The 18,904-nt window shown below is 40.4% G+C and overlaps 1 protein-coding gene across 1 annotated transcript; it reads right to left on the bottom strand.

The window, feature by feature from the left end:
- Nucleotides 1-374: 374 nt before the first annotated feature.
- On the bottom strand, nt 375-17,811 carry pank1a (pantothenate kinase 1a). Its single transcript, XM_017431627.3, is given in 9 exon segments — nt 375-3,521; nt 4,105-4,230; nt 5,496-5,619; nt 6,490-6,666; nt 8,331-8,584; nt 9,091-9,296; nt 9,427-9,573; nt 16,879-17,083; nt 17,086-17,811. Coding segments are annotated over 9 exon segments (1,395 nt in total). The 5' UTR covers nt 17,182-17,811; the 3' UTR covers nt 375-3,461.
- Between the last annotated feature and the right edge of the window lie 1,093 nt (nt 17,812-18,904).

Below are 18,904 nucleotides of genomic sequence, written 5' to 3'. Positions count from 1 at the left end.
GGGGTGGGGGTGGGGGTGGGGGGGCAGGGTTGCATATTTCCCAAAAAAGTATTTACAAACGTTTCAAACATACTCTCGTTGATTCAGAGAAAGAAGGTTAGTGTGTTAGAAAGGACGACGACACACTGGGTGAGTTACTGCATAGCTTGTTAGTTAAGAGCTCACAACGGAAATATTTTGCCATTTTAGTCGGTGCTTTAAGCCTATACGAGCTCCGTACAGTACAAGGAAATACACACGGTTCTGAGTGCAGCGTGGTCCCTGTGGGGGAAACAAATCCAAAATCATGACTACAACCACTATTAAAGCTGACAGACAGGAAAGCTGCATTTTTACATCCAAAAACACAAGAAGAATTTGAACTTTTGATGCTCCTCTACAACGTTTTTTTTTTTTTTGGGGGGGGGGGTCATTTTAGGTCGGTACTGCGTAAAATTTACAACTGTACAGTTAAACGGACTAACTAAACAACATGTCGGAAATGCCCAACAGAGAGAGCCAACGATCTGGTCAAATGTTCCCTTTTAAAGACAGCACTGACATCAAGCGACCACCAATAAGGCCAAACTTTACGAGCAGATGAACCAAAAGTCTCTCGGGACAAGAATACGCGTTCAAACATTTTGCTGTGAGACCCATCCCGTTCACAAGAGCTGCAAAATTCGAAAAGGATTTCTGCAGACTGATTGAAGATGAATTCACATTTTTAAAAAGTCACACTGGTTCTGTTATGCCAACAAAAAAAAAAAAAAAAAAATACAAACAACAAACAAAAAAAGGATTAACAAAATTCTTTTTAACATGTAAAATTGGAAGTGTTGCTCGAAGATTTGTGACATCTAAAGAATATTGCGATTAAAATATTTCACATTGACAATCGACACCGCCGCAGTACCAGTGGAAGTTATTGGTTTCGCACAAACACACAGCAGCTGAGTTGTGAATGTTGATCTTTTTTTTTCTTCCTCCGTTTCTTTTTTTAAAAACAGTACAATCACAGGGAAAAAAACCACCAAAACAAAACAAATTCAAACAAGAACAGGCCGCTGAAAAATAACAATCTGGCATGCACGGCGTTACAAAAAAAAAACAAAGAGAGCTTTCGGCGTGGGAATCGCAATCATATGTGAAGCTGACGGGCACGGACACGGTGAAAGCAGGCGAACACGCGGTAAAAGGCAACTTGATCCGAGTTTTCAGGCTGAAGGGGTGGCACGAAGATGGCCGACGCAAGCTTGGTTTTTACAGCGTGGCGGCAACCAATGGACCGAGGTCACGGTTATCATCCAAACACGAGTTGGAACAAGGCAAATAAAAAATAAAAAAAACAGGAAAAAAAAGCGGACAACAGGTTGCGTCATCTCAGCAGAACTGAAAACAATGACGGTTTGAAGAGAAAAATGTCCCTTTAGAATACTCCTAAAAATACTACTTAAATACTGGTAGCGTTTCTTCGCAAAGGCTATAATTACTTTCACATATTGTTTGTTACCGTGTTCTGAGTTGTTGTGGATAAAACCAGCTTAAAGAGCAGCTTCATTAGGAGAGGAAAACAAGGACAAGGTAGCAGAAAACACGTGAGAGGGTCAAAGTGTAGTCCAAGTCGCTTGATAACAGACACCGCTCATTTCTGTCAATAAGACCTTCAGAACACCTGCGTGGTCAGCGTTAGAGAACCCGACAGTGAATCACACCTGAACTGTGGCTGAAAACGAAATATTCCTGGATGCAGAAGGGGGTTAAAGTGAATCAGTGAAACATGACTTCCAACTGAGGAGAGTGGGAACGTGTAAACTGTAACGCAGCAGAAACTGCTCCGTCCTGCTCTGATAAAAACAAACAGATGAAGGCATAGAGAGGGCAGGGTTCATGCAGCATCCCTACGACTTTATACACTTTGTGGTCCTTTTTTCTTCAAAACCGCTTTAACTGCGACTCCTATAAAACCAACAGAAATGTTACTGATTGTGAAGCTGCATATCATAAACTCCAAAACTTTTCTGCAGGATTAGCCTTAGATTTATCAAACTATTTCAACCTGTAGAAAAAAGACATACAGATCAGACTCCATTAGAAATACAAGTGTGGGTGTCAATCAGTTCACATATATGGCTTATGAGATCATTTCCTCATTTAACACTTTAAAAGTCTAGTTTGTGCCACCGTTGAGTTTCCAGTATTGTGGTTAGTTTTAGATATAGCATCTGAAAAGTAATCTATGACGGGAACTATGATGACTTTTTAAATATATATATTTACCTGTGGGTGTAAGGGGGAGAGGGTGGCGATTTAAAACTATCTCATCAATCATCAAACAGTAGATGAGAGAATTTTACAGCTTTACCAGATCATCAGTATGTTCCAGGTTAGGGCTGACTTTAGCCTCCTCTGTTTCCATTCTTTTGACCCAACAGCTAAGATGCTGGGCTCACAACAAGCAGATAAAATCAGCGGGGACGTCATTGAACTGCACTGTGACATCCAAACAAGGAAGTGGCGTAGCAGAGAAAGCGGAGGGTGAGGAAGAAGCAGACGCAAGTCGCAGAACTACACTAGGTCCTGAACAAAAACCAGCAATGGACTCCGATTTGTTGGAGAATGATGTTTTGGTCCGATCATCTCAGACTAAACTGGCTGTCTGTGCACGGCGGAACAGTAGCGTCAGCGCTGCTTACAAACAGGCAGACGGGGGAGACGCAAACGAGAAGCAAAAGGCCATGTGCAGCGGAGCAAAGGTCTGAAATAAAATCTGCTCGTCTGCTTTCCATCCGAGCAGGAGGGGAGGCGGGTAAATCTCAACTGGATTTGGCTTCAGTGCACTCCTAAGAAGACGGCAGAGCTGCGGGTGACTACGCGCAACAAACGGGTTTCTGTGGTCGCAGACGTACGATTTCTTCGAGTCACAGGTGGTGAAAAGAAAAATCCCTCAGCCAAGAGCGACCTCTTATATGTGGCGTGCACGCTTTCTTCTCTGAACGGCAGCTGCACAAACAGTCACCGAACGCGCCGCAGTCCCCAGGATGTAACGCTACAGTAGCTATTCACACGAACACAGGAACCCCCCTGCTTTCCCACCCCCCCGAAAAGCACCGAAAATACTAAAATATTTTGTCTCACTGTAGCTCCTGACAGAAATTTGCAGGAACCAACAACAAAAATAAACCAACAACAAAAGAACATAAATTAATAATCACAATATTAAAACTCTATGATAGAAGGACTCTGGGAACTTTAGGTGATGACCGTTAGAGGCTATCAATATTTACAACTGTTAATATATATTAAAATGGCTTTTCTCAGTTTCTGTGTCCCTCTCTTAGTGTTCCTTTAGCGGTAAACTTTCAGCAGAGTTAAACGTGGACGATGTCGCAGCGTTTAGGGTTGATGACATCACGGCGTTGGGGCTGGAGGCCGAGGTCGAGCGGTCCAGAGCTGCTGATGATGCTGTGACAGAATTTTCTTCACAGGTCCTCCGTTGTCTTGAGCAGCTCCATCAGCGCCCCCACAGCGCCGAAATAACCCTAAAGCAAGAAGGACGGAGCAATTAGGACACTCCTCAGACACACACTTCCTGCAAACTGCTTTAAAAAAGCAAATCCACAATGTCTAATTTTTTAAAGTTTCTGCCAGTTAAGTAAAATTAGGATGATTTTTTTTTTTTTTAAACACTAAAAAGAACATGCAAGACAAACCTAGTAACACACAAAGAAACAAGAAAACATTTTGAGATAAATGAACGCAAAAGTTAAAAACTAAACAAAAACTAAAATCTGTGCTGCAGTTTCAATAGGTTCATAAAAGAAAATGCTGGATGTACAGCAATACGTAAAAAAAACAAAACAATTTTATTTATTCATTTTGGACACAAACTGTCAAGATAAAGCTGATGTGTGAGGAGTGGACTCAGTCACGCGCTGTCTAATCGCCATAGAAGCGAGTCCCCACGATCAAAGTCTAAACTTTGGCAATGTTTTCTGCTAAAAAAAAAAAAAAAAGGACAATCACGCATCCTCGTCATGCCATCACGTGTGCTACAGTTGGAGAATGTTTGGGTTAAACAGTTTGACCCGATGTTGACCTCCGGTTTATTTGTCCATCGCTCACCTCATGTTCCAGGAAGACGGCTTTTAGTTGTCCTTTAGACCAGAAGTCCATGGCGTAGGCTAGCAGTTTTGTGGACAGTGTGTTGATCCGAAGGAAGTTCCCGACAAACACCACGCGCTCAATTTTCTGACACAAGGAAAGATGGATAAAAGATTCAGTCGTGGCACATGTGTGAAGAATAAAATGATAAAACAACAGAACTGATCAAACCGTACAGTCCCTGCCTCGCGCCATGACGAGTACTTTTGTATTACCTGCTCCTTTCATTTCCTTTAATCTTTTAAAGAATGTATTTTAATGGATATAGAAAAAATATTTTTTAAATGGCCTAGTAAATATACTGTTTTGTATTTTACTCACACAACACTGTTAGCATCAAATTTCGGTCCACTCTGTCTACAACATTCACAAAGACAACTGCAGATTTTTTAAATTTATTTTTTCAGGAACCTTTTTAAGAATGTTAGTATGTCTTTTATCGCATGAAAATAATTCAAAGTGTAAAGTCACTAAATAAACAGGGTTCAAGGTTATGACAGACAATATTTTTTTGGAGGAAAACGGCACCAGAAACGTGTGCAACATCTAATTCATACCACAAGGTGGTGCTAGAGTGCTGCTCAACTGATTTCCTGTGACTAACACAGTGGATGAAATGTCAATTAAATCATTTAGTACCACAAACCTAAACTCTCCCAGTAAAGCTTGACTAAAACAGGACTTTGTCTTTGTGCTATCAATACATTTTGTAGTTCTACAATTAATATCTGTACACATTATAAGTTGATTATGTTTTTTTATGGCTGCTTTAGATTGGATAAACTGTATGACTATGTCCTAGATCTTTCAGAAATATAAATAACAGCTCATTTAAGCCTAAGAACAGGACATTTGATTTTAATGATATCACTTTAAAACCAAAAGACAGCAAAAAAAAAGCTACACTCTTCCAAGGATGGGCCTAATATTGGTCCTTGCTGCAGTTCTGTGTGCAGTGATAGCCCTGTACAATGCTGCTTGATCGCCATGCCACAAGGCAACACTGTAAAGAAGCTCACGGCACACAGAAAGACTCCAGATTGATTCATCGCTCCAAATCAAACGAAATCAATGCTGCCGCTGAGACACTCTCCAGTCCAGCTTCAGCTTTCCACTCGGTGCCGTGACTTTTAATATCCACACATTTATGCAGATTTCATTAGTAGCCATGAATTAATATTTACAGCAAGCTGAGAGGGAATTCAGGGATGTAGTGGCTGCTGTGACATAACACAAACCTTACAGGCACACGAAATTATAGCTGCATAAAATATGTGCATAACACGCAATCAAATAGGATCGGCCTTTTCGACCCCTCTGCATTCTGTGTGCTTGTGCTTGTGTGTGTGTACCTCGTTATCAGCACACATGCGTGCTATGGATCCTATGTTATTAGTGATGGTGACCAGCGTGGCCCTCGCCAGGTCTTCCTTACTGATGCTGGCTCGCTTGTCTTTGCACATCATGTGGCCAAAACTGCAGAAACAAAGACACAAGAAGCCCGACACGTGAAAGAGTTCAGCAATCTTACATAAAACATAAACACATTTCTACTGGCTACAGATCAAAATCAGACCCCCGGACAAGATAAATCAGAGAACGTATCCTTCAACCTTACATCGTGTTTATCACTAAGTGTTTTGTTTAAGTGATAGAAGGGAACGTCATAACAGCACACACCGATTATAATATGATCGTTGTGATAAGGTCTGCTTGCTTTATGGATTAAACTTTGAACTGCTGTGTTTATGTTCCTGCTAACAGTTGGGTTTTTTTCACACATCGTTTTCAGGATCACATATTTTGTAGTTTAGTTTGCATAAACCTTGTCAAATATCTCAGATTGTTCCTGCTCTAATTATGGAACGGGACAAACTTGCTAAAGAAAATACTTTCCCCAGATGATTTAACCCACTTTAAACAATCAATCTAATGATATGGATCAAATTACCCTCTTAGCCTTTAAATTTGTTGGGAACAGATCCATTAAAATTTGTTTAGATTTTAATGGGAGAGAATGGAGCTGAAACTCTTAGCTTTATGATGTTTATTTGGTTTTTTTCTTCAGCGTTCATTTCCCATAAATATAAAGATTTTATTCACAGCCACTGAACAATAGCAGTGCGCCGCCCTGAAATTAAACTACCATCCCTTGTCTTTACAACAATAAGAAGACTCACTCTAAGTGTTTCTAATCATATATAAATATTTACATATTTATCAGTTCAGAAGTGACATCTTGTCAACCCTGACTAGGACCTGCCAGACCTGTTTTGTGAACTCACGCCACAGAACCGAAACCCTCAACCTGACGTCAACCAAGGTCACAATGACGTTCACGCTCACCTCGATGCGACAGTGGAGCCCTGCAGGCCGAAGCGCTCGTAGTCTCCGCCGTAGATATCTTTCACCAGCTTGTCCACGTTTGTAGAGTCGCCCTTGCTGGCCATCTCCAACGCCTCCTCGAACGTCTCGCAGCCCGTCAGCAGGCAGCACAGGCCCAGGAACGTACCGCCTCCCAGACTGAACATAAGGCAGACAGAGAGGATGAATGCAACAGGGGGCAGTAAGAAGAAGAAGATGGAGGAGAAAGATGCAAATAAGACGGGAGATGGCAGTGAGAAGGGGAAGAGCTGAAAGTAGAATGGCCAATAGGCAAGGAGACGATAAAAGGAGATTAAACTGAGTGGATGGGGAAGAAAGGAATAAACTGGCAAGGAGACAGAAAAAAAACTGCCTTTAAGATGATATCTGTTCCTAAATGTTTTAAAATTCCTGAGTTTGTTGCAGATTTGACCTCCTGTCTCATCAGCAACAACATAAAACTCAGAAATGAAATGATTCCAAAAAAGCACAGAAAGGAAGGAGACATGGCACCAGGATTACAGAGCTGCTGCTTGCAAGAAACTCTAACCCTAAACCTTAAACCTAATTTAGTCTTGCACCGAACAGTCTTAACTCTCGAATAGACCTTTTGAGGGTTGAAACTTCTGAGAAAAAGACAAAGTGTCTTCACTCTGCGGGTGTAAAACACACACTGGTCGTCCCAAAGACACCTAAACAAATACAAACACACGCTTCAATGTCATAGTGAGGAGCCACACTCGGGTTTTATTCATACAAAGTATGTAACAAATGACCAGCGGTGAATTATAACAACACACAGTCTGCATATCTTAAGTCTGGTTGGCTGGTTTAGTTTATCAGCTGACTGATAACAAGGAGGCTGAATCTGCTGTAAAGTTGTTCAATCTGACCTAACATTCCAACGTGAAATCTAAGAGGCAATGATTGTCTTCTTTTACAGTTCACCATCTTATTACAGTTTGTTCTGCTGTTACATAAGCACCCAAGAACATGTAATGATTGATCCGGTTGAACTCTAACAACCAAGTTTGATATATCTGGTGAGTTATGCTGAGATGTGAAGGCGGTTGAAGGAGGCCACTAAGTTTCTAGCCTACTGTTTCAGAACAGATTGACACCATCCTGTAAAACTGTACACAGTATCTGAGGAAATACTGCTCCTCCCACACTTTAACAGGACCCATTACACAACACTAAACTTTTACATGTGGTTATTCCAATTTAACTATACAATAAACTCTCATTTTAAAGTCAGGTTTCAAAAAAAAAAAGCTAAACACAAACATAGCATTAAGTGCTGCTTTACTAGAATGCTATCTGCTGGATGTAAACATTCTGTTCTTCTTCGCAGAAAGTGATAAGTTACAGCGCAATCCCAACATACTTTGTGTGATTGTGGATGCCTGTAACTGTTATCCAGTATTTGGTAGCCTGAACAGATGGAGGTTTCCACTTTCGTCTGGATTAGAGAGCAGAAAAACTGGTTTGTGAGTGAAAATTAACTGGGAGTTTTGTCATTACTTGGCTTGTTTGCTGTGATCAAACATTCTCCCTGTTTTTACATTGTTGCCTCTGTAACAATACATTTAAAATATTTGGGATTCACATAAACATTTACAGTCATTTACCAACCTTTCATTGTTGTTTTATTTTTGGTGGATTAAGAAAAAAATCCAAAAACCAAAGAAAAGTTAGGTAAATGATAAGCACATAAATCCATTCATCCATCAGACTTTGGCTTACAACTGATCATTCCTTTTCTGATTATCAGTGTTCCTGCCATGCAGGTGTGTGCAGGAATAGGTATTGGCCCCCCTCACCTTGTCCCCGTTACCCGTTTGTAGTTGTTCTCCGAGTACACGGCGAGTATGGAGACCCCGGAGCCGATGTTGACCAGCAGCATTGGGAAGGGGTTTTCCAGGTTGCAGGGCTCCTTCACGCAGCTGTGGGTATCTGACGGGTTCTGAAAGTAGTAGCACTCTGGGTGCCCGTTGAACCCCACCCGGTCGAGAAACAGCAGGCCGTGGATGAGGCAGTCCAGCTCGTCCAGCTTCAGCAGCTCCAGGTCGGCCATCTGCAACACAGACGTGAGTTAAGATACAAGGACAAACATTGTTCTGAGCACCAACGCAAGGTTTTAAACTCGTAAGAATGGCACACAGATGAAGCTTAAAATATTTTATAAAAACAGATTTAAAATAGATGTTTGTCAAACACTTTTTTGGGGTCCTCCTAGTCAGCAGACAGTCACTGAACTCAAGTTTAGGAGCATAAAAATAGAATAGAAATATACTTTATTGATCCCCTTGAGGAAATTAATAAGACAGCATAGGGACAGACAGCATGTAGAAATCACCTTGAAATGGAAAAATATATTTGGATGACAAAGACACAGTCAGAGATGTTTGATTACTGTGTTAGTATTAATAACTGAAGCTACAAATACTGATAACTTTCAGCAATACCATGGCTGACAGTTTTATTTTCTAAATTTTAAGGAAACAAACGTTGTTAAGAGCAACTTCTGACTGATCTAGTATCCAAACAGTAAAAAGATGACACTTCTGTTGCTCCGCTCACCATTCTGAAGTCGTTCTCGAACTTATATGCCCCGCCTCCCGTGGCGCAGAGCATCGTGTGCAGGCTGGAGAAGTTCTTGTCCCTTCCCATCTGAATGAAAAGCGGCATGGCCTGCGTAGGGAAGCGGATAAAGTGCAGGTTTCCTGTCCTGCCACACATGGTCAGGTTCCTCAGCTCCAGGTGGACGTCGCGAACACCTGTTTTACCTGAGAGAAGGGAAACATTAAAAACATCTTTTGGTTTAATTTAATGTAGAGTCCTATCTCAGATTTTCTGCATCAAAGATATAAAAACTAATGGGTGTGACTGCGTTCATGTGTGCGTCAGTAGAAGTACCATAGGCCACGTTGGAGGTGAGGTAGCGACGGATAGACTTGAGGTTTTCTACTTCCTCTTGTTCTTCTTCAGCAGTGATATCGACTGGCTCAAAGTACACCAACTTGACCAAGGTCCCACCGATGTCCATACCAAACCAGGGGAAGGCTGGAGAGGAAAAAGGTTGTAATTAACTTTCTTTTCTTTTGAACAATGCAGGTCAGAAAGGACAAACCTCCATTTTGGAATTAAAAAAAAACCATATTGTTTGAAAAGTAGAGAATTATTTGGAAGCTGTGATTAAAAGTGCACTGCCTTATGGTGGTTGGAATGTGAGAATGCAGTAATAGTGTTTTTTGTAAAATAATAATCTAAAACAAAACAAAAAAACATATTTTTTAACAATGACAGTTAACCCTCTGTGCAGTTGTTGAACAATGTTGTGTTTATGCTTTCAAAACAGCACATGATAATGTTTTTCTTTTAAACTGATATTAATTTATTCAAGGAAAAACTGACAGACTAAAAGCACATTTTACAAGAGCGTCCTAATCAAAACAGCCACCTTCTATCACTTTACGACGCTGAATGAGTTAACGTCTGAGAGGAGTCTCAGTCTGGAGCCAAAATAAAGAACAATCTTCTTCTTTAGATGATTACTTTGGTCACATATTGACATCAACGAGAAGAAAACAATAAAATCTTCCAGCCCATCAAGCTTGGAGGGAAATAAATAAATAAGTCAAAACACCAAGAGCCAATGTTGCCATGGAAACAGGTGGCCCTCCCCTCCCCCACCGTCTCCTCCTCGCTCTGTCTCGCACAGTCTCTTCAGCCTCCTATTTTCTCTGTCACTTAGCTTCTCCCCGAGCCTCTCCGGCAATCTCAACACACGCCATCCATCTTCCTCCAGCCCCCACCCACCTGACTCTTACAGTTGAAGCAAGGCTCACTGGCACGGTGATAAACGGAGAACTGAGTCTGCAGGATGCGTCTAATGCATGTGGACAGCATATATAAAATCTTTGTTTGCCTTTTTTTTGCCCATCAAATGAGTGGGATTTTCTTTGCATCATTAAAATTAAACAATAAGATGAATGATAAATTATGTTGTTTCAATTTATATCTAAGTAAAATGAAATGAAAGTTGTTGATTAGAAAATAAATGCTTTCCATGTATAATCATCACATCTAATTAATGAGAAAATCAAGCCACCCAAATGATGGTATAGTCAGATACAATTTTGAATTTAAATACAAGAAAAACAAAACAAATATTACTTGCATATGGTCATATATACTTAAACACTGCAACCCAAATGTGTCTTGAAAGAAATTTAAGCAAAACATGGTAAAGAGAATGTGTGACTTGGTTTAACCAATAATACTTCCGATTTTTGCCCATAACACATCACAACATACAAGAAATAAATGTCAAAATGTTTCCAGAAATGTTGGAAAATATATCAAAGAACATCAACAGTTCACACAGAAACACCCAAATCAAACCATATTTTTGCTAACAAACTACTTGCTGATTTAGTTGTTTAGCTGTAACATATACCACTATTTTTAGCAGCCACGTGCACCGGCCCACTTGTGTTTGCATGAGCACTTCAACAAACACTGACTGACCTGACTTGGGTGGGTTTGTAACCGGCTCAATGACACAGAGGTTACTAAGGGCCAAATAAAGAGAGGACCTCTCATTGTTATTTAATTTTTCAGATATTAATGTTTTACTGCACTGAATACGTGTTAAAAAATTAAGAAATAACTCTTGCCATTGAATGCATTCAGTGTCACTGTTGGCCAATCAGAATCTGTAGTTTTTAAACAATGTAAACCTTGTGCTCAAGACAACATTTGTTCACTTAAGGATTTGTTGTTGTGGAAAGCAGCAGCATCCAGAGAAAGAATGTGATGAATTCATCTATTCTGTGCATGATGGCTGGCCAACAGGACTCTGCAAACCACGGCGTTTTACTAATAAACTTGTGCAGAAAACCTCGATAACTCCTAGAATCCACCACCACACATAAAATAAATATACAGCATGTGTCTTAAAGCCCTTGACAATTTCTTTTTCATTTTGAGTTGCTGGAAAACTGAATGCTGTCATCCAAACTCTTTAAGTTGCATTCAATCCTGAATTTCTCTTTTTGTTTTCTGAGTGAAAAATTGTGTTTTAATGTTTAACCATCTGCTAAAACTAGACAATCAAAGTTGCACACACAAATACAAAGAGAGCACACTGGTGTTGATATTTCTCCATCAACATTTTGGCTGCTGGTTTAAAATGTATCTAAACAGAAAACTCCAACTTGTAAATAAAAATTGTTTTATATATTTGGTTATCAACCACTACCAAAAAGGTTTCTGCTCAAACTGTGATTTCAGATCTTCAACGAATATTTTCATCATAAATTGATCTAACGTCATACTGTATAACTGCTTATTAAATGTGTGAAAATAGAAATAGAAAAAAAGAATCAAAAAGATGAATTAAACAGATTTTTTTTGCATTTCATGCATAAATTGATTGAATCTATGAAATTACCAGAGTTGCAACAACGTAGGGGTTTTGTAATAGCTTTGGCTTTAGTGACTAGTTAAACATGGCGCGCTGAGATTGTACACCATTCGGTGGGCCCTAAACGTCTGCATATAAAGAGCAGTTTCCTGGTTCACTCTGTGCCACCAGCATGGCTCCCACTTGACCATCAGGAGATATGATTATTTCACAACAGACTGCAGAAGGGAACAGTGTGACTCTTTCAGAGGCAAAGTCCACCTTCAGATTAGAGCCACCAAATTTGAGCCTGATTCCAGGCTGCAGGAGGATCACTCCATCCTTTGTTTTTCTTCTACTTGCACTGTAAACATATAGCAAATGCACAAGGTTGTGACAAATTATGCAACAATCTGTGGTAAACTAATTGCATTGTGCTATAACCAATACACATGTGTGCAACCAAAAAAAAGTTACATTTTAATGAAAGAGCTTGAAATTATTAAAATGTTTAAACAGATTATTTGCCTGTATTAAGTAGGGCTGTGTGAAGAACCTATCTCTAAACTGAGATCAGTTTGGAGAACCAAGCAAAATTTAATCAAGAGTACTCAAATTTCAAGCTTTCCTAGAAGTGTAAACAAATGCTCTATTATGGATTTTCCATAAAAGTATTTGTTCTTTTTTTTTTGGCTACTGTGATCTCTTACCCAGTCACCTGTTCTACTGTCTGTAAACAAGGATTTAACAGTCCAGATGCTTCAGTGGCCATTGTGTTGGCAAAACACACTATGTTAGACTGTTTTTAGAATTGTTTTTGTTTGATGTAGTCATAATTTTAACACTATTTCATAAAAAGGGAAAAAAATATCTAGCTTATAATATTATTGCAATGTCTATTACTTTCTTTTATTTATTTCACTCATCCAATTTTTCTGTGAACTGATGAAAAACAGCTAAATAATAGTCTTTCTTTTTGTTTTCTCTTTTGTTTCATTACCTAGAAGTCACATGACTTCAATGTATGTGTTTTCACACAGCAGGATTTTTAATAAAACCGTCTGCTTTATCCTTCTAGGTCCAAGAAAGAAGGATTCATACACTCCAAAGCCAGAAAATAAGCTGTGAAATATCAAATCACAGTTGCGGTTTACACCTGTCTGGAAATAATATTATCTGATATGAAGAAAGGTAAGGCCACAAGCAAAGTCACTAACCAAGATCCATGATGTTTGCCTCAAATGATAATCCTATTTACTTCCACAGCCTCAGCCAAGAACACAACCAGCATGTGATACAACTTCAATCTGAACTTATTTAATTTAACAACAAAACACTTCAAAGCATGGCTTTTTGTCTGTTTTCTTTTTTCTTCAAAATGATCTGCAAGGATATGTTAAGTTGCCTGGACTGCTTAGCTTTAACCTCAATGAGTAAATAGTGAAATAAATTATTCTTTTTTTGAAAAGCCATCACATTAAAATTCTGCAACAAAAAAATATTTTTACTTATTCATTTTTCAAAAATGGAAGAAAAAAAATGCCGTTCCTACACTGTCTGGAAACTATTGAAAGTTGTTTCATAGGTTAGTTTTTATCTATATACACAAGATTCCCTTTAATCCAAATTCTAAAGTTTCAGAGTGCTAAAGTGTTGATTAAAATGTCACTTTCTTCATGTTTCAGTAAAGACAGGAGAGATGTGAACGTGCATGTACACCTCATAAATGAATGTTTACAAATGCATAAACAGTCTGCAAGCATGCTTTACTAATGCAGACTTATTTGGTTAACAGTGAGGACTTGTGATTAAAACCAAAAAAAGAGCAACAGTATATATTAAAAACATGGTACTTTGGGAATATGGTGTATCAGTAACTGAGTGAGATTTTAATGTGTATACTTGGATTTATTTATTAGTTTATTTATTTTGGCAACTGCTTGGATTCTTCATTCTCCTGTGCAACAAAAACAACAAATAAATAAATACCTAATGACAGCAAACACTACTGCTTCAATGTCACAAATTTGTCTTTGACGTCATGAAGTACACTTTCGTGAATAGCTTTTTCTTTCCTTTCCTCACACGATGTGGATAATATTATACAACATCTTTAAAAATATACTCATAGAAACAACAGTTTAACAGTTCTTTAGCATTTCCTGTCAATCGAGGCATTTAAATCCTTTCAAGTGTTGGAGTCTGAAGGAAACAGTAAAAACAAAAAAATACTGGGTAATAGAAAAGCTTCTAGTTTTGAACATCCAAATTTTGCCTTTCGCACACGTCCCAGAGTTCCTTCCCTTCTATCGAAGAATCCCACATGCACACAGATCACACTGTGTCATGTGTGCAGCCAAAGGTCATCACGACAAGGAGCGGGACTGGAACCGGGACAAGTGGTCTGGGTCCATGTAGGTGAAAGGTCTCTGGCCTAACACACACCTGCCTTGCACTGCATGTCCACATGGTAGACACAGTATGCAAATGACAGCTGGGGAGCCACACTTTGTGTTGCTTTTGTCCTGTTCAGGTTTGGTTGTCCTTTTTTTCTGTCAGACTTGTCCTGTTCTGTTCCAAGACTGTGATAAGACGAGAACATACACCAGCATGCTGCTGAACTTCGTATTGATACAGCAGAAACAATAATTAAGAGTTAACTAAACCCAACAGGAAGACTTGCACTCAAAAGGATTTATTGCTGCAATATTACTGACCTTCCCTTTGTGTCCCTTTTACTTACCTACTTACAGTTCTAATTGTTATGACAGAATGACTACAAATACTACTGGAAGGATTTATGTATCCTCTCTGGCCTGGGAACGCCTCAGGATCCCAATCAATTAGGTCAGCCATAAAGCAGAGAAGCTCTGATTGGACATTTAAAACGTTACAGATCAGATTTACTTTTAACTGCATAATCTGGGAAAACTCTGTTGTAGGGCTTTTTATGCTCTGGTTACTCAGCATCTCTGCAGTTTTGTTTGCCTGCCTCATCATAACACCACCATTCTCCGCTGACTCTCTATCAATTATCACGAGCACACGGATCATAATACTCATGACAAGCAGCAACCCTGTCCCTCAGGTCGTTTTCACTTTGTGAGTTTGTGTGTGTGTGTGTGTCATTAAATACAGCAAAATAAACTTAGGGAGCCATATACTGGAGCTGGAGCTGCCACAAAGTTGTTTTAAGTAGTTTGAACGGTGATTATATATTATGTACTCATTATTTGTGGGGGGAAAAAAATACCACATCACACCCAAGCAAGGTGAAGTCACAAACCTTTACAGACATCATTATGCAACTGAGATCAAAACATAAGGTGAGTTTGAGCCAGCTGATAATGACTGTATTCATGTGTCTAAATAAGTGCTCTAAATAAAGAAGTCTTGATGCACTTACAATAACTTGCAATTAAGATATCTAAGTTCAATCACAGACAGCATTCAGAATACATACTGCCAATCAGCAGCTGTTTAACAGTAACTTAGTACAACAGACTTGCTGAAGTCCATTTACGCTTTAGAAGTTCATCAATCACGGGAACGTGCAAACAAATGTAAATGTATGGTTATAAAACAAAAAATCCAGGTGGCTAAAACTGACCTGTACAAGCAATACACCTCATTTACAAAGATGAGCAAACATGCCAAGTCAAATTCTTCCGCACGTGTCAGCCTGCAATTTATCAAAAATGTTTGAATGAATCTATCCTTCAAAAAGGGAATCATTAGTCCCAATAAACCAATGGAAACAGTAAGCTGCCTCTGAGTATGAGTAGGTGATTTGTTTTCCAATTACCACAGCAGAAAGTACCTGAACTCACTCAAAATCTTAAAGAGCAGAAACTAAAAAACAAACAAAAAAAAAATATGTGTACTTTCACTTTTCTCTCTTGATCTCTTTCTAACACAATTACTAACAGATGTAATGCTGACATAGAAAAAGGGGATTTACACTGCAGCCAGTGTCTCTGCAAACATCTCCAGGGAGTAAGATTGAGTTTTACCAGCCAAAACAAACCCTGGAGCTCTGACCCCAAGCAGCAAGCTGCAAACATCTGCTTATAAGCTACAAACTTCTATTAACACATCTTGCAAATGTCAAGTGATGTCTTTAAGCACTGAACAGTGCATTATTTTCCTTTTTAAGCGTGCTTTAAATAACGCCAAACCGTAATCTGTGAAAACATTAAATGATCTGAAGAGAGGTTTAATAGATATGCACCAACGTAACCTCACGCAAAACTGTTATCTGGATCTTATCGGTATAATGAAGCAACAAACAAGCTCACACTTACCAGGTTTCTTCTCACTTTTAAGCTTCATGGTTGGCAAAATATGCGCTCCCAAGTGCAAACGGTAAGCTGTTAAATCCTACATTAAACAATGCTGTTGTTAAAGTGAAGAGTAACCCTTAAGCATTCTGCGCTAGACCTGTAAACTTCAGCAAGATGATCTTAGCTCTCATCATCAGGAACACAAGGTAAGGGGCGGGGTTCCGGCTCATTCAACCAGCCTCTTGACAAGAGTCGAGCTCTGATTGGCTGCGGCAAGCCAGGCCCACTTATCAGGAGCTTTTTCACCACCGGGAACCGACCAATCACAGCTCTCCAAATGCAACCTGAGGGTCCATAAACACAAAAAGAGGTCTCCCTGACGACGGCGGGCTGCCGCTGGACTCATCGGCCCAGCGAGACGCAACACGGTCTAAAAAATGACACGATATCGTCCTGAAAGCATTGATTATTTATGAGATTATAACCAAATTAAAGGCATTTAATGAAGCTCCGATGGGAGCTTTAGGGCGTCAGCGGTTGCTTTGCTCTCGTTGCAACATCGTGATGGCACGACGATTGAGCAAACCCTGCAACAACCGGCTCGTGTGACACAATCAGTACAAAGCCCTCCAATGTCAGAAAAAAAAAAATATATATATACGTATTATTTTTCCTTACGAGGTCTGTTCCGTTTCACCGACTCCGTCCTGCTCCTCCGCAGCCGGCACCTCTTGGCCGGGGACCCGTTGCACTCCTTGTCATCGCAGCGCTGCAGGTGATGCATGCTGTCAAACGCGCCGCCGCCGCCGCCGCCGCTGGATCCCCCGGTGCTCAAGCCGAACGCGTCGTTGCCGTAGCAGCTGCCGTTGGCNCGCTGCCGCCGCCACTGCTGCCGTGAAACCCCCTCTGGCTCTGGCCGTTGCTCACGTGAAAAGGTCCCGACGCCCCCTTCTTGTCCACCAGTGACTTGGCTTTATCCATGATGGCAGCGAGTAGCCTGGCCTAGCTTAGCTTTAGCATCGGCAGGAAAACGGAGCTGAGGAACTCGGTTAGCTTTAGCCTTGCTAGCTAGCTCTCGCCTCGAGCTGGCTTCCTAATGAGACCGCCCGCGTGCGAGCGAGCAGCGAGAACCGTTTTCACCCTGAAATGGCAGACGAAATGTTGGCGCACATTTTCAAACGAATGCAGTGTGACTGGACTGGCGAGCGCTCGGTAGAAAAACAGCGTCTCCTTTGAGGTCACTCGCGGTCATTTCTCCTCATTCAGCTCCTGGCAAGCGCAGCGGTAGTCAGTCAGTGTGTGTGTGTATAATAACACACGCGCTCGAATGTGTATATGTGTGTGTGTTGTTGGACTGCTACGTCACAGCCCAGTTTCTCCAGCCGCCGAAGCCTGAACCCGTTCGCCTCCCCGGACCGGTTTTCTCCGCTCTCTGCAGTGAAACTACAACAACGCGGTCGTGTACTTTAACAGCCGGACGGGCAAGAATGGACCGGTCTCGGGTCGCCCTCTGCGCCTTTTTGCGGGTTATTAATGATATATTAATGAAAATCCGCAGCGCAGGTCCGCTCAGCTGTGGCTGCTGGCCGTCCAGAGCGCGATGTGCGCTCCAAGCTGCGCGCAGCCGATGGATCATTCACCAGAGTGAACTAAAGTAACCCCATAATTGAGTTAGAAATCCTTTTTTTTTCTCAGGATAACATGGCAGATAACGCGCACCCTTCAGTCAGGATGCAAAGGTCAAACAGAAACAGTTCGATATGGGAAAAACAATCACTTCCAGAAGCTTTATGTTTAGTTTTTTTTTCTGATATATACAAAAAACGATTTGGATTATACATATTGTTGTAACTGACTTGCATCAATAGGAGATTCAAAACCCAACAAAGCAAGGTATAAAATACTCCTTTAGCTCTAGTGAAGAGGAAGAACACATTAAAACAATCTTTACTAGGCAGGAGGCCTATCTTATTCTTAAAATCACCATACAGTATCCTGAGATGTGTCACTCAGAGTATGTTGTTAACCACTCTCAGCTACTACCACATCAAATTTTAACTCAATGTCTGTACATTATGGCCGTTTTCTGTGTCTGCTGCAACCACCATCTTGAATAGACTGTTTTAAATGTGCAGCCAATGACTACTTGGGTGCTACATTAAAATACCGTAGCTCCTAAAATATTTTGCTAACAGATAAAGCTTCACAGTGCAAAAGTTTTAAGCAAAGCTCTCCTGCAATCAGTAGCACTTGGAGTGTGTGTTGTGAATTGGTCTCAGCTGCCAACGCTGCATATTTTAACACAACATCAGCAAACTCAATTTAGTCATATCTGTTTTTGTATTTTCTAAGCTCGGTTGGCTGTGGCGGTCATCTTGAATTGGAGCAGTTCATCGGCTGTAGACGTCGACTCGGTGTTCACTTTCTGAACGAGTCTTAAAAATTCCTCCAGTGAGTGCTTCATGAGACATTTTGCGAAGAGAACGGATAAACATGCAGACGGGGGGGCAGAAACCTCGCCCTTTCGCCTTTGGCAGCACGTGGCAATAAACAGAGATAAGCTTCAAACAGTCCCAATCAATCATCGATTCAACTTTTACAAGAATTTCCCTTTATTACACATCTTAAAAGATAATGGAGCTCATACTGCAGTGGTTGAAGAAATACCAAAATATCAGTTATTGACCAAAGAGTTGGGGGGAAA

The sequence above is a fragment of the Kryptolebias marmoratus genome, linkage group LG22, assembly GCF_001649575.2.
Source record: "Kryptolebias marmoratus isolate JLee-2015 linkage group LG22, ASM164957v2, whole genome shotgun sequence".
Classification (NCBI taxonomy): domain Eukaryota; kingdom Metazoa; phylum Chordata; class Actinopteri; order Cyprinodontiformes; family Rivulidae; genus Kryptolebias; species Kryptolebias marmoratus.
This window is presented reverse-complemented; position numbering and strand designations above follow the sequence as displayed.